The sequence below is a fragment of the Fibroporia radiculosa genome (assembly GCF_000313525.1).
Source record: "Fibroporia radiculosa TFFH 294 genomic supercontigs, scaffold12821, whole genome shotgun sequence".
NCBI lineage: Eukaryota > Fungi > Basidiomycota > Agaricomycetes > Polyporales > Fibroporiaceae > Fibroporia > Fibroporia radiculosa.
Genome location: NW_012133477.1, coordinates 8,812 through 23,187, shown reverse-complemented (window position 1 = coordinate 23,187; position 14,376 = coordinate 8,812). Strand labels below are relative to the sequence as shown.

Here is a 14,376-nt window from a genome sequence, read left to right as displayed (position 1 = left end):
CATTGTATCCATGAGATCAAGGGTTAGATCCTTTTTTTTTGCGCATGGTCATCATGCAAAGGCCTCTTTAATGGCCGAGCTTTTGTGTGTCGGCATTTGAGTTTTTCTGCGTTTTCAGCATACTCCGCCCACGGACTGAGCGTTCAAGCGCTCAGCGCTCAGCCACTGCGATCAATTCCTTACATAATCCATCTCTGTTTGGCAACTATAGTCTTTATTGTCCTCGACAGGGTTGCTACGCCGCTGACAACAATAACGAAGAACAAGTCCGGGCACAATGAGGCTGCGGATATAATACTGGTATATATGACACTTTCCGGGGCCACACTTCCTCATTAACCTCTTGGCCAGGTTTCCTTTCCTTCCTTCAGAGTCTCACTCAACGACCTCAACGGGTGCTGGGACACCGTTCATTTTCATTCATTCTACATACGAGCCGTGCCTCTACGTCCTGGTATTCAGTTGAACGACTGCCCACTGGCATCGCGATCTTTACGAGTCAAATCTCCGTTAACCCATTTTCTCTCAACATGCTGCCTCTCCGTGCATGTGAGTGGTCGTTCTATAGTCTAGTAGTCCTCCCGGCTGACTCCGCAATTCACCCATGCAGATATCTTCATTGGGCTCAACGCCGTGCGCGCCATTAGCATCATAGCCTTACTGCTTGTCTTCGCGAGCAGCATTTTTGACATCACAAAGGACATCAAAGCATTCAACGAATTCCAGTCGCAGGCAAACAGTACAAGTCTTCAGAATTGTCAATATATACCGTGCGTAGCGGACTATAATCACAGTGTTGCACCTTGTGCTAACGCCGCCTCACCTCCAGGAACAGCGACGTTCCCAACCAACCAGCTGGAATATTCTGGGCAGTCATCAACCGCATTCTCATCATCTTCGAGGTCATCGTCCTCATTCTGGCCGAAGTTGGCTGGCCAGCTGTTTTCTTTGAACACTTTTTCCCTGTCCTCGGACACGCCTTTGGCCTCGGTCCCCTAGGCATCTTCCAGTGCTTGATTGGAGCAACCATCCTTTCTCACTACGTTGACGATTTCACCCTCGTCGCCGCATTCTTCTTGTTCTCTCTTGGCTGTCTCAACATGTTCCTCGGCCTGATCTTCCGCGAGAAGGCAAAGACGCGTCGCCTCGTCCTCTCGTGGCGCGCACAGGCAAAGGGGATCCTACCCACCACCGTGCAGGATGTCCATGCGACTCTCCGTCCCGCATCCGATTTTGTCCCCAGTATCCTCAAGAATGGCAATGAAAAGGTGCCAGGTCCGGATGAGTTTGGGAGGAAGAAGGCAGGATTTGGGTTTGGGAGGCAGGGGGAGAAGGCTGCGGGTCTGAAAGGCACGTCCGCCTGTTCTTCGTTGTACAGTTGCTTTTCGCTAACTATGCCCGTCCAGGCTTCTTGATCTCCAAGCCCTTGGAAACTCTTCCCCGCTATGCACCTTCGACGCGGCCAGAAAGCCAAACCGATTCACGCTCGAGCACGCCCGAACCCATGTTCAAGTCCAGCGCCACAGCCATCTGAGCATGAAACAAGAAGACCAATAAACGACTAGATGCTCTCTACTCAACTATCGCTCGGACCATTACCATACCCCACGAACATACTAATTTGTTGTCATCATACCATAGTCCGTGCATTTGTAGCTTTAGTTATCACGACGAGGCTTGTATCATATACCACTTACTCGGGAGTAATTGCGATTCACTTATAACCACTTTATGTGGCATAATGGTTGACAGTGATGAGATGAAGAGTGATTTCAGTGGTACTTTCGTAGTGCCGAAATATAATTAGGACTTCGCCTTGCAAGTCGTTACAACAGTTTTACGAAACTTACCGCATTTTTGCAATATTGTACTTCGGCGCCGGTGATCGTAATAGCATATGTGCTCGAATATTCATCAAGCGCCAGCATTCCTCAAATTACTTGCAGTCAAGAAAACAGTCAAGGGGATGGTACGTAGGAATCACATCAATCCGATAAATCCATATCGGCTTCATCGCTATCGCTAACGAGACAAAGTCTAGCATGGGGTCCTGGGGAAGTTGGGGAAGGGACGTGCGGAGGGGGTAGAGGCGGAGGAGGTATTGAGGGAGGCGGCAGAGGTGGTGGTGTCGCGGCAGGTGGCGGTGGCGGTGGGAGATCCAGTGAGGGGAGAGCACCATCATTCAGTGCATGGAATGAGCTTGCAATGGACGAATTCTGGGCATGCTGACGATGGACATCAGAAGACTGAGAGATGATGCGGTTCCATAAAGCCTCGCGATCGGCGTCGAATGTGGAGCTGACAATGCCCGAGTCGGACGATGGACCGGCATCTAGGGCGGGTAAGCTACGTCCATTGTAGACCGGAAGCAAAGAGGACAGGAAGTATGTGCCTGGATAGTTAGCCCAGCGGCGCACCGTTGCCTCCTTGGAAGAAGCACGAGTGTACGAAGAGGACGACTGCGTCTCGGAAGCATCGACCTCTTGGTCCGTAGCAACGGCCGGAGTAGGTGGGGAGGCGGACGACGAAAGCACAAGACGTTCCTCCAGTCCATCATCGCCAGAAACCAAGAACAAGTCACAATCTTCGTCGTCGTCGAGTCCGTCCCCGTCCTCGATTTCACCTGAAATCTTCTGCCAAACACGTTCACAAGGATCCTCGCTGCCTACCCACCCGTTCGGATATCCCCAGTATGTCATGTTGCGCAACCACTCTACACTCTCTCCCGAATCGCCGTCGCACAAGGATAATGCTTCACGTAGTCTCTCCCCTCTGATTTTTCCGGGCTCGAACTCCTCCAGCCACGCTAGGCGCTGACGCTTCCATTCTTCGACTTCGTGTATGCGACGAAATCCACAACTAGAATCATCCTTGAAGAATGTGAAGAGTTGTCGAGACAGAGATATAAGGGCATGATTCCGAGGTTCAGGACAAGATGAAAAGGCATGATCAGACGAGCCACAGTTGAAGCATCGCCTGGGAGCGAGATCCCCAGACTCCACACTATGCTCCTCCAGACCGAGGACAGACTCACAAGAATACTCGTAATAGTGGATATCTTGAAATGAAAGATGCGCTGGGTCGGCGGAGAAGGGCTTGGTATCCACAAAGTAAAATGATGCGGAGTGCTCATTCACGATTTGCTCTGCCCCTGGTCCTCTTTCGTCCACGGATTCTTCTCCCAAGTGTCCAGGGCCTCGGTCACCGTCTGTGCATCCCAACGGCCTTTCGCGACTTCCTTGCCTTCCACATGAAGGGCCGGAATCCAGTAGACATACTTCCGCTTCCACCTTTCCTGCCCCTTGTCCTGGATGTTGATCGTCTCGAGCTCGAATGCGCGCTGCCGCTTCACTTTGGCCAGCTCCGCCTTCGCTGTCTGCATGCATAGTCGCTGTGAGCGAGTGATTGTGAGCAATCAGAATGCCCTTCTTACGTCGCAAAGTGAACAGTGAGGTCCAGAGTACAGTGTCAGTCGCGCTATCCGACCAACGCGTGCTGCCATTAAAATGCTTTGGTCAATGGTGGGTGTATCCAACGCGGAAGACCATGTGGTCGTCAGTTGAAAACGTGAGCGGCAGTAGCAGCTCATGTGCTCACCTCTAAATCAGTTCTTCGCGAACAATGCCTCCGTTCTCTAGCTTCTACCCACTCCCAAACGCTTTGAGGGGAATACTCAGTACGTTGCTAGTTTTTCGCTGACCGAGGTGGACGTGCACACTCACGAAGAAAATGAAAACAGCTGAGGATGCTGGCGCTTCGAGCTTGCTGCAGAGACGCCGGACTCCGGTCACTGCGATACAGGTTGAGTCACGAATTGTATCCTCCACTCAGTCAAAAGTTTACAACTACTTAATTGCATACAAGGTTGTGCAATAAAGAATTGCATAAGTCACTACATTTATCGAAACGTAAACTCATGACATCTTCACTCGCATTTCGCGTGTCGGAAGGTATCGAGCATACAAGTCATCCTCCGTATGTACTTGCAGTCACAAACCGTGTCTCTGATGTCTTGAATTGATGAACAGGCCGCCAGAATCCCCCAGGCATACAAATGGGCCCAGGCTTATATTCCAACATCCGACCAACCCTTGCTGGATATGTCCCAGGGCGTCCCAGGTGTTCCTCCGCCAAAAAGCGTACTTGATGCCCTTTCCCGCACATCTTCCGACCCAACCACATGCGGATATGTTCCCAATGCGGGAGAGCTTTCTCTAAGGAAAGCTATTGCGGACGAGATGAAATTTCGATATGGTGACGATGCGGATATAATGCCTGAAGATATAGCTCTCACAGCTGGCTGCAATCTTGCCTTTTTCTCTGTGGCGACGACTCTCGCGGACGCCGGGGACGAGATGATCATTCCCATTCCGTGGTACTTTAATCACGAGTAAGTCATGGATTCGAGGTTACACTGGTGGCTGATCGACGGACAGGATGACGCTGACAACGCTGAACATCAAGCCGGTCATACTTCCGACACGTCCCGAGGACGCGTTCATGCCCTCTCCGGAACGTTGCGAAAGGCTGATCACGCCGAAAACGAAGGCAATTGTGCTCGTGACGCCCAATAATCCCGTAAGCTGAATATATCGTCACTCTTGGCAGCTGAGTCCAACTTCCGTATCTAGACTGGTGCTGTGTATCCGCCTTCGCTCATATCTGCATTCGCAGATCTGGCTCGAAAGTACAAAATCGCGCTCGTCATCGATGAGACCTACCGAGACTTTATTACTTCTGGCCCACCACACCATCTCTTCTCGTCATCAGCTCCTGTTAGTTGGCGCTCGACTTTCGTCCATCTCTTCTCCTTTTCGAAATCATACTGCATCCCAGGGCATCGTCTTGGTCTCGTCTGCGCGTCGCCCTCCTTCATCTCACACCTGAATACCGCCCTTGACTCGATCCAGATATGCGCCCCACGCCCTCCCCAGCGTGCCCTTGCCCCATTGCTTCCCTCACTTCGCACGTTTATCCGCGAGACCGCCGATGCCGTTGCGCATCGACATACACTCTTCCGCGAGGTGCTACCGAAGCGGTGGTGTATCGCCTCGCAGGGTGGGTATTACGCGTTCGTACGACATCCGTTTGTTGGCATCTCCGCGAGCAAAGTCTGCCAACGGCTGGCGGAGGAGTTAGGTGTCGTGTGCCTCCCCGCAGAATTCTTTGGACCCAAGCATAACGAGAGCGTGCAGCAAGAGCCGGAGAGATGGGTGCGGTTCTCAGTTGCGAACGTGAACGACGAGAAGGTCAAGCTGGTATGCAAGAGGCTAGCGGAGAGTGAGACGGCTTTTGGGTGGAGCATTGACCCGAAAGCATGATCAAGATCGCTCAAACGAAGCTTGGTGACTAAGTTAGCGTCGGTTGACCGTAAAATAAACTCACTCTCCTTGGTCGCAGTTAATAGACATGAGATAGTGTGCACAGTCAAACAAGGTTATAGAAATTAATGTTACAAATGGTACCAAAGCGGAACGCCTCAACGCCATCCGGTGATGATGGTTAGTCTGTACGAAGTCGACAAGAAAATGGCCAGCCGGCTAACTCCGCTCGTTTGGAAGCCTAACTCCAACAGTACCTGTCTAAACAGCTCTCACAAACACCGCTCCGCTCTATCCCTTCGCGCCGCCTGGCTCGGTCGACAACAGCACACGCCAAACACGCTGGCCACAGTGGATCCTTCTCCGCACCGTCCGCAATGCCCTGTGTAGCGAGATCGAACGCTTGAGATAACATCCCATCGACGTCGTCTGCAGAGTAGGAATATTGGAACGTAGACGTGTTCGTGAGTGGCGCTTGACCAAGGGGTGGTCCACCATTTGCAACATATATCACAAGCGGGTCGCCAGATTCGACACTGCTGTTACATCCAAAAAACGTCGGCCGCGTGCTGAGGCCTTCCTCAAGGAACGTAGCTTCAAGGGGAGGCACCGGAGGGAAAGAATATGCTTTAGGAAAGAATGCGACACGATCTTGTGTTGCCTAGTAGTATGCACTCTCAGTAGGGAGAAGAAATATGAAGTTTCACTGAATGCTACTCACAATGATGGAGCTGCCAGCTGTCCAATTTTCCTTGGTATCTGCGTTCTGAATGAGATGGTCAGAGTTGATGGGGATATGGTGGAATGGAGATCCTCACTGCATCCATGGCAAAGATGACGTCCACCTCCCGGGCCTTCACCAATAGTGGCATGAATGGTATGACTTCACCATCTTGACCGCCGTCGACCAGCTGCAACAGGGTTTCATTGCTATCAATGTACGTCTCTGGCGACATGCCATAGAATGGATTAGGCACGAGTCCAACTGTGAGGTCAATCCCGGACTCTGGTATGATTTTCTCAAGCATCTCAAGCGCAGAACCAGCAGGTGAGGATTGAACAGCGGAAGCCTAGAGCAGTGTTTCAGCTCAAAGCCTTTGTGTTCTCTAATCATGCTCACCGAGGTGTTGTACAGATTTAATTCGTTGGATGACATTCCTTGGATGAACGACAGCTGATCAAAGCCAGTGGCGCATTCGCCGTCTCCTGGAGACCCAAGATATTTGGTCGGTGTGAATGCGGACAACATAGGGTCAAACGACCCCATCTCATCTACATCCGATATGGTTAGAATCATAGTGAAGTCAAACGGCCTGCTACACTCACAGACATTGACTTCATAAATGGGATTCGTCAGAGGCACATCTAGTCCAGTCTCATTCAGAACGGCAGACATATTTCCATTAGGGGATAACGAATCAATGACCACGATTGGGAATGGTTGCATGTAATGCGCGAATGAGTCACTAAGTACAACAATTAGTAAGTGGATGAACAAACTTCAATAGTTGTGATGGATGCTTACACAGTGGAAATTGACGAGAATGTGACACCCGCACCGTGAGTGATATTTGGATTGAAGAAGTCCTCGGCATTGGTGCCATTCACAAAATGTCTTGAGAGCATCCGGCTCCAAACATCGACGACGGTTACCGGGAAACCCATCTTATGTTTGTCCACGAGTTCGTCAACTAACTGGACAAGATAGTCCTCGTCAATTGTCAAGTTCGTACTGGGCTCTATAAAATCAAACTCCGACAACCACCCACTCCAATTCTGGGGTCTCGCATCCGAGAACCCAAAGACGAGGTCGAGGAGGGTCGGGAAGTTTGCCTGTGCGAGAGATGTCACAAGCCAGGCTCCACCGGACAACCCAGTCAGGTAAGTAGCGGCTTGCAATAGTCCACCCGTTCCCGCTTGAACAGAACTTGCATTGCGACCATCGAGAGCATTCAGGACTCCTGCTCCGACGATCGCATCTCTGTATCCACCTCCGCTCGTCGCGATTCCGAGCTTCGGATAGCCGGAGGTATTGTACGAGCCACCTAGAATCTCGGAAACGTATGCAGGAAGGTCAACCGACCCATTTTTCCCACTCTCTTTCACCGTGGTGAGGTAGGACCGCCATGCGTCGGGGATTATATTCTCTTGCCTAGCAGCTGTATAGGCGTACTCCTTGTGAGTAAGATTCTGCTGGCTTCCAGTTCCGGCGCTTCGAATGAGCGACAATCCTTCAGGACATGTCGTTATGTTTGGCGCATACGCTGTCGCAGCTTCTTCTTGACCAGCAACCAGAAGAAGACTCGAGAGAATCAACAGAGGTGCGAGCATGAGGGGCGTGCTGAATGTTGGAGACGGTGCCTCTTGTGTAACATTTTATAGGCAACTGACGAATAGACAAATCATGAAGCATCTGACAATGACAGCAAACGCAAAGTCGATGTGCCACTCTTGATCGAATACAATGGAGCATGAGCGGCAATGGCGGGTACCAGCACCATGGCGGCTCTGGTACCGCCCGAGTGTTGCCCCAGATGAGTTGTCTTCCTCCTCGAGTCGGTGGTTGCGTTCGTGGTGATATGACTGGATTCAGATGGTTATCCATCCCTCTCGAAAGGAGCTGTTTGTGACAATGTTAAGTCATATACAAACAACAAAATCACCCATTATACTAGAAAAATGAGCAGACATAGCTGTACAAAATATCGTCATAATTTTCGTCACTGGTATCCTCAATCAGCGCGATCCAATACTGAGCGGCTCACCACTTAGACCATTAAGCCACCATTAACCGAGGGGCCATCATGCTCCGTTGAATTTTCCCAAGAGTGGTGCATCAATTTTGAGACTGCTAGAAGCACAAGGCATTGTCAGTCGTCAATCAGCCGCACTCCAACGAGCATGTTCATGTGCAACGATCCAAACGCTTGGAAACGGCAAACGATGACCACCATCGGATGTGGATAGGCATGGAATGCAAAGTTTGACGCGCACTCGCCTATGGACTCCCTGTCAGGAGCATTGTCACCGTTTGGTACCAGCTATTCACAGTACTTATGTCCAGGGTTAACGACAGATTGCAATCTCAGTGCCGCAACGATGCATCGACCGTCATGGCCCGAATTCGCGAAGGCTCTTGCTTCCCTGGTCTTGCAATACATCTTGATGTGCACGAAACACATCGGTAAAATCATCTGATAGATGGGGGAATGGAGAAGCAGTGCAGCTACAAGAAACTAAGATCGTGAGGTAGAACTCGCTATGTGGAGCTCACCGTGACAAAGGGACAGCGCTGACTTAGCTAATACATCGCACTTGCCGCTTGTAAAGTCAATCAGTCCTCCTGATCCAGGTATGCACCGAACATGCTCCTCTACAGCGCCGCCTCCACCGCATTAAAAGGGTCGAATCAAGCCGATGCCTCACTTGTCACCGCAAACCGGAAACCGTATGTCACTACCTGCTCGAATGCCCGACTTACCGGACACAGCGCGGCATGCTGCAAAAGCCTGGGACGTCCATCCGCACCCTGCTGTCCAATCCGGGTGCAACTAAACCGTCGATGCGATACATCCAGATCACTAGACGCTTCAAGTACGTTCAGTGACCTTATTACAACCCCGGGCCAGCCCAACCAGACCGCACCGGCCATGTCCTGCCCCTCGAACGGCGGGGCTCTCTCCCACTTTACCTCTTCCATTTTATGTCTCTCTCATTAAACAGGCTGCGTGCGGGTGGAGGCAGTCCCAGGGATGCGGGGAGTTTCGACGGGCCACGATGGAGGACCATGACTTGATGTTAGTCTCCTAGGCTTGTACCCAGCCGTTCTGACTTTTGAACTCCGCTGCGAAAGCGCTCGCTTGTCAGATCCGCTGGGCTAACTTGGCCATGTAAAAATGAGCTTAGAGAGGCAATGCTCTTGGGTCATACCGTCTCCTAGTAAAGTTCTTGCTGCATTCCATCCATTACACTCAGACAATGAGGGGCGCACTGAATGTCAGAGACACGGCTTCTTGTGCAGCATCTTATAGGCGACAGACAAATCACGAAAGCATCTGGCGATGAAGCACAAGGCATTGCCAGTCATCAATCAGCTGCAGGTCCAACAAGCGTGTTCATGCGCAACGACTTGAAGGCTTGACAACGGCGAACGTGAAATCGCCATCGGATGTGGCTAGGCCCGGAATGCAAAATTTGATGCGCACTTACCTGCGGACTCCGCCCGGTGCCAGCTATCCACAGTGCTTGCGTGCCCGGATTCAGCCACAGATCACAATCTGAGAACCACGACTATGCACCGAGCGTCGTTGCCTGAGTTCGCGTAAGCTCCTGCTTCCCCGGTCTTGCAATACATCTTGATGTACATAAAATAGAACGATCAAATCACCTGATAGATGGAGGAGAGCAGCGCGTTTACGAGGAACTAGGGTCATAAGATGAAACTTGCTGCGTAAAACTCACCGTGACAGCAGGATAGCATCGACTTAGCTAATCCATCGCAATTGCTGCTTGTCGGTTCAATCAATCAATCCAGCCGCAGCACTGTTCAAAAAGGCATCATTGGCTGCGAGTAGCGCAGAAAACGGAGGATAACTTGTGGCAGCGAATATAAGATGTATTCGCAGACAGTTTGCTTATAAAACCAACAGATTAGCAAAAAGGATGAAGGGCATGATAGAACGAATGTGTTATCAGTCGACATAGTCCCTACCTACACAGCGACATCCTCGAGACCTCGAGCATCTAATCCCAGCAATACCTATCCAAACAGCTCTCGCACACTCCACTGCGCGCGATCCCCTCCCGTCGTCGCGCACGATCCACCACCGCACACGCTAAGCATGCCGCCCACTCTGCATCCTTAGTCCCGTCCGCGATGCCCTGAGTGGCCACGTCGAATGCCTGAGACAGCATGCCGTCAAGCTCATCAGCATAGTATGTAAACTGGTCCGTTGACGTGTTTGTCATTGCTGGCTGACCGAGGGGCGGTCCACCATTAGCTAGGTAGATCACAAGCGGATCACCGGAAGCGACGGTGCTGGAGCAGCCAAAGAATGTCGGCCGTTTGGTAAGACCTTCCGCGAGGAAGGTAGCCTGAAGGGGAGGCACCGGGGGAAACGAGTAGGAATTCGGGAAGAATGCGACGCGATCTTGCGTTGACTTCATGGCAGATATGGTTAGTCTCCTTCAGTAGGCACCCAGATGGGAACTGCGACATACGATAATTGAACTCCCATCAGCCCAATTTTCCTCCGTATCCGCCGCCTGAAGGATGCAATTAGAATATACGTACACACGCAAGAACACATTCATACCGCATCAATGGCGAAGATCACCTCCACCTCGCGCGCCTTGACCAACAAGGGCAGGAAGGGGACCACCTCGCCGTCCTCGCCGCCATCAACTAGCTGAAGCAAGGTTTCGTTGCTGTCAATATACGTCTCCGGTGACTGCCCATAGAACGGATTCGGCACCAGCCCTACGGTAAGATCGATCCCAGATTCGGGTATGATGGCTTCGAACACTTCGAGGATTGGTCCAATTGGGGAGGCCTGCAGAGCAGATGCCTGTGATAGCCAATGTGCTCAAGTAAGATCATTCTGTGCAGATAGCGCCTACCGAGGTATTGTATAGATTAAATTCGTTGGAAGACAATCCTTGAATAAACGATAGTTGGTCGAACCCAGTGGCGCACTCGCCGTTTCCAGGTGAACCAAGATATTTCGTCGGCGTGAACGCAGATAGCATAGGATCGAAGGATCCCATCTCATCTGCGTTCAGAATATGACCTGATGAGTGTGACAGTACAGTATCTAACAGCAGTGCTTACACGCATTAACCTCGTATATAGGATTCGTCAACGGCACCGCCAAGCCCGATTGATTCAATATGTTCGAGGCATTTCCATTGGGGGATAATGAATCAATGACAATGATTGGGAACGGCTGCTCGTAGTTCACGAATGAGTCTCTAAGTTGACGTTTAGTAAATGAACGAATACACTATGTAATTACTCACACGGTGGCGATTGAGGAGAAGGTCACGCCCGCGCCGTGGGTGAGATCCGGGTTGGAAAAGTCCTCCAGATTCGTGCCATTTACGAAATGTCGAGAGAGCGTCCGAGCCCAAACGTCGCAGATAGTGACCGGGAATCCCATTTCGTACTTCCCGACGATCTCTTCGACCAGCTGGATCAAGTAATCCTCGTCAACAGTCGCGTTCGTGCTCACATCCAGTAGATCGATTTCTGCGTTCCATCCACCCCAAGAATTTACGTTCTCATCAGAAGACCCAAAAATCAGATCAGAGAATGTGGGGAAGTTCGCCTGCGCGAGAGATGTGACGAGCAAGTTTCCGCCCGACAGTCCAGCAAGGTATGTGGCAGACTGTAGCAATCCGCCCGTGCCAGCCTTGAGAGAGCTTGTGTTGCGTCCATCAAGAGCGTTCAGGACCCCCGCCCCGAAAATAGCGGCCCGGTATCCGCCTCCACTGGTCGCGATTCCGAACCTCGGGTATCCCGAATATCCATATGAGCCGTCTAGGATCTCAGAGACATACGCGGGCATGTCCACTAAATCGCGCACGCTCTCGGTGACGGTGTCGAGGTAGAAGCGCCACGCGTCCGGGAGCACCTTCTCCTCCCTGCCGGATATATAGACATACTCGTCCGCGCTGAGTGTCTGCCTGGAGCCACTGCCGGCATTTCGGATCAAGGACACACCCTCGGGACATGCGCCCAGAGTCGGTGCGTATGCCGCTGCTGCTTCTTCCTGGCATGCGACAAGAAGCGGGCTGCAGAGAGCTGCCAGAGGCACAAGGGCGGAGACCTTCATGGGCACCAAGGGCAGATGGCACTTGATACCTGAGCCTGTCGGCCAGCATGTTTATAGGATCGATAGGCAGCTTTTCAAACAGGCACAGAACAATACGACCGGCATACCGTTCGATCTCGGAATCAAAAGCACTATGGTTGTGAGTGCCATCGTCCCAAGTATGCCCGTTGAGTGGTTCGCGTGTGCTACTTGGCAACACGAACGCTCCGACCCGGTCACAATAGTGACAGTCACGCTCTTCATTGATGCACGTGTGACAATGCGTTGTCACGTACTAAGCGAAACGCCTCTCGTGCTCCTGCCATCGTCCACGTGCCGCACGGTCCCGTGTCGTTCGTGTGTACATGAGCCGGGGAAAGGAAATATTATCCAGGGTTTCGCCTCCCTGAATAGACTGCCATTGTCCCAAGAATGTCAGTTTCAAGAGCAGCTCTCGGCATACAGTGTTTCGATGGTCCTTGGGACACCGGTGTTCCCTGAGACACTCATTCTTCCTCTTGACCAAGGTAATGGATATAATTGGCCATGTGATATTTCATTTGTACTCTGATAAACTACATGCTAAAAAAACTTCGGGGTGAACGGCCTTCAATTGAGGTTTCGAGAACATGATATATACCCAATTCCACCTACTTTGAGGAGTTTCACAGACTCTGCAAGAGATTTAATTCTGAATTTATGAACACCACATAGCTAGCCTATTTGCATTCAACTTCACCCAATGAACCATAATATTTGGTGTAGAATTGCGCGATCTAGGAGAATAAAATGAATGCGTGACATCGTGCGTGAGGACGCACAGATCACACGCGATGGGGGTGGCGTGACTCAGAGTAGCGACCGCGCTCGATCGCAGCGTGCCACGGGGGACATCACACTGTGTCACGGTGTCCCAAGGAACCCAAAACTTGGTTTTATTCCCATAAAATTCATAAAGGACTTGAAGGCACTTCACAAAACTCCTGTACATAAATTTGGTGTGATTTCGAAGTGTGGGGCGCACAAAACGAAATATGCAAACTGGTGTCCCAAGGACCACCGAAACACTGTAAAGGATATATAAATACTCACCCATGCAGAGTCCGCCGGGTATTCCGTTTAGCTCTACGGCAATACAGCCGCCGAATATGTAGGAATCAAAGGCATGATATCGCAAAACTGTCCGATCATAGGCTCGACTGGCACATAATTCGAGATCAATGACCATTTTAAAGGCAGTGAGCGATACGCTTCGAGACGCTATGATCTCATTTGAAACCAGGGCACTCCATCGCTTAGTCAAGGGGATAAAACCTTCTAATCCTCCTAGCCACACCGACGCCCACCCGCCCGGCAGGTGGCGTTGGATGCCTCTGCTACGATACAGTTCAGCGCACTCGAACACACGCAAAGTACTTCCTGTCTACATAGGGATCGGCCCTCACGGACAATAAACGGAGAGAATAAATAAAAATAAATAAAAATAAAACCTTCTAATACGTTCTTGCGGAACGCAGTAGGCACTGGCCAGTGTTGTGCTGGGCATCCGACCGTTGGTCAGGTCAAGCTGCAGACTGCAGACTACTTGGTAAGTCTTCCGGTCGGCGGTCACCTTGCAGAGTTTACCACGCCATGCAGACTTTCCCAGACTTTGGCAGTCGAGCAGCAGCCATAGGTATAGGTATGACTGCGACTCGAGCACAGGATCGCCCTCAGCCTGTAACGTAAAATTCGTCTGAATCAGCACCTTGAAGGTTGCGTGAGGTAGTTACGCTGCACTCACCCTATCGACCGGAAAGAAAGCCAGCAAACACTGCAAGCGAGCAAGGCACCTTCTGAACGCAATACTCCAAATGGTTAGGCACGACGATTCGCGCCCGGAGATACTCGCATCAACAGCTGATCACCACAACCAGCCCGATGCCGCTCACAAAATGTCGAGAGAGAATCCGGCTCCAACCGTCAACGAAGGTCACCAGGAAACCCATCTTATGCTTGTCCACGACTTCGTCGACAAACTGGGAAATATATTCGTCAATTGTCAAGTTCATAGTACTGGGCTCGATAAGATCGATATCCGGCAACCACCCACTCCAGTTCTGGGGTCTCGCATCCGAGAACCCAAAGACGAGGTCGAGGAGGGTCGGAAAGTTTGCCTGTGTGAGAGATGTCACAAGCCAGGCTTCACCCGATAACCCAGTCAGGTAAGTAGCGGCTTGCAGTAGTTCACCCGTTCCTGCATA

The 14,376-nt window shown here is 51.3% G+C and overlaps 5 protein-coding genes across 5 annotated transcripts; 2 read left to right on the top strand and 3 right to left on the bottom strand.

Moving 5' to 3' along the window:
- Positions 1-530: 530 nt before the first annotated feature.
- On the top strand, positions 531-1,557 carry FIBRA_07329 (uncharacterized protein; the record flags this gene model as incomplete). The annotated part of the gene is made up of 4 exons (XM_012329014.1): positions 531-549; positions 611-770; positions 830-1,354; positions 1,407-1,557. The coding sequence occupies 4 exons, from the start codon at positions 531-533 to the stop codon at positions 1,555-1,557; spliced, it is 855 nt and encodes a 284-aa protein (XP_012184404.1).
- Positions 1,558-1,985: 428 nt separating this feature from the next.
- Positions 1,986-3,502, bottom strand: FIBRA_07328 (uncharacterized protein; the record flags this gene model as incomplete). The annotated part of the gene is made up of 4 exons (XM_012329013.1): positions 1,986-2,976; positions 3,035-3,076; positions 3,138-3,376; positions 3,434-3,502. The coding sequence occupies 4 exons, from the start codon at positions 3,500-3,502 to the stop codon at positions 1,986-1,988; spliced, it is 1,341 nt and encodes a 446-aa protein (XP_012184403.1).
- Positions 3,503-4,100: 598 nt separating this feature from the next.
- FIBRA_07327 (uncharacterized protein) lies at positions 4,101-5,321 on the top strand (the record flags this gene model as incomplete). The annotated part of the gene is made up of 4 exons (XM_012329012.1): positions 4,101-4,390; positions 4,437-4,578; positions 4,632-4,779; positions 4,837-5,321. The coding sequence occupies 4 exons, from the start codon at positions 4,101-4,103 to the stop codon at positions 5,319-5,321; spliced, it is 1,065 nt and encodes a 354-aa protein (XP_012184402.1).
- A 241-nt stretch (positions 5,322-5,562) lies between these two features.
- FIBRA_07326 (uncharacterized protein) lies at positions 5,563-7,652 on the bottom strand (the record flags this gene model as incomplete). The annotated part of the gene is made up of 6 exons (XM_012329011.1): positions 5,563-5,982; positions 6,043-6,087; positions 6,140-6,391; positions 6,442-6,593; positions 6,648-6,787; positions 6,847-7,652. The coding sequence occupies 6 exons, from the start codon at positions 7,650-7,652 to the stop codon at positions 5,563-5,565; spliced, it is 1,815 nt and encodes a 604-aa protein (XP_012184401.1).
- Positions 7,653-10,064: 2,412 nt separating this feature from the next.
- Positions 10,065-12,154, bottom strand: FIBRA_07325 (uncharacterized protein; the record flags this gene model as incomplete). Its single annotated transcript, XM_012329010.1, has 6 exons — positions 10,065-10,481; positions 10,542-10,586; positions 10,637-10,888; positions 10,941-11,092; positions 11,152-11,291; positions 11,340-12,154. 6 exons carry the CDS (start codon positions 12,152-12,154, stop codon positions 10,065-10,067), a joined length of 1,821 nt encoding a protein of 606 aa, XP_012184400.1.
- Between the last annotated feature and the right edge of the window lie 2,222 nt (positions 12,155-14,376).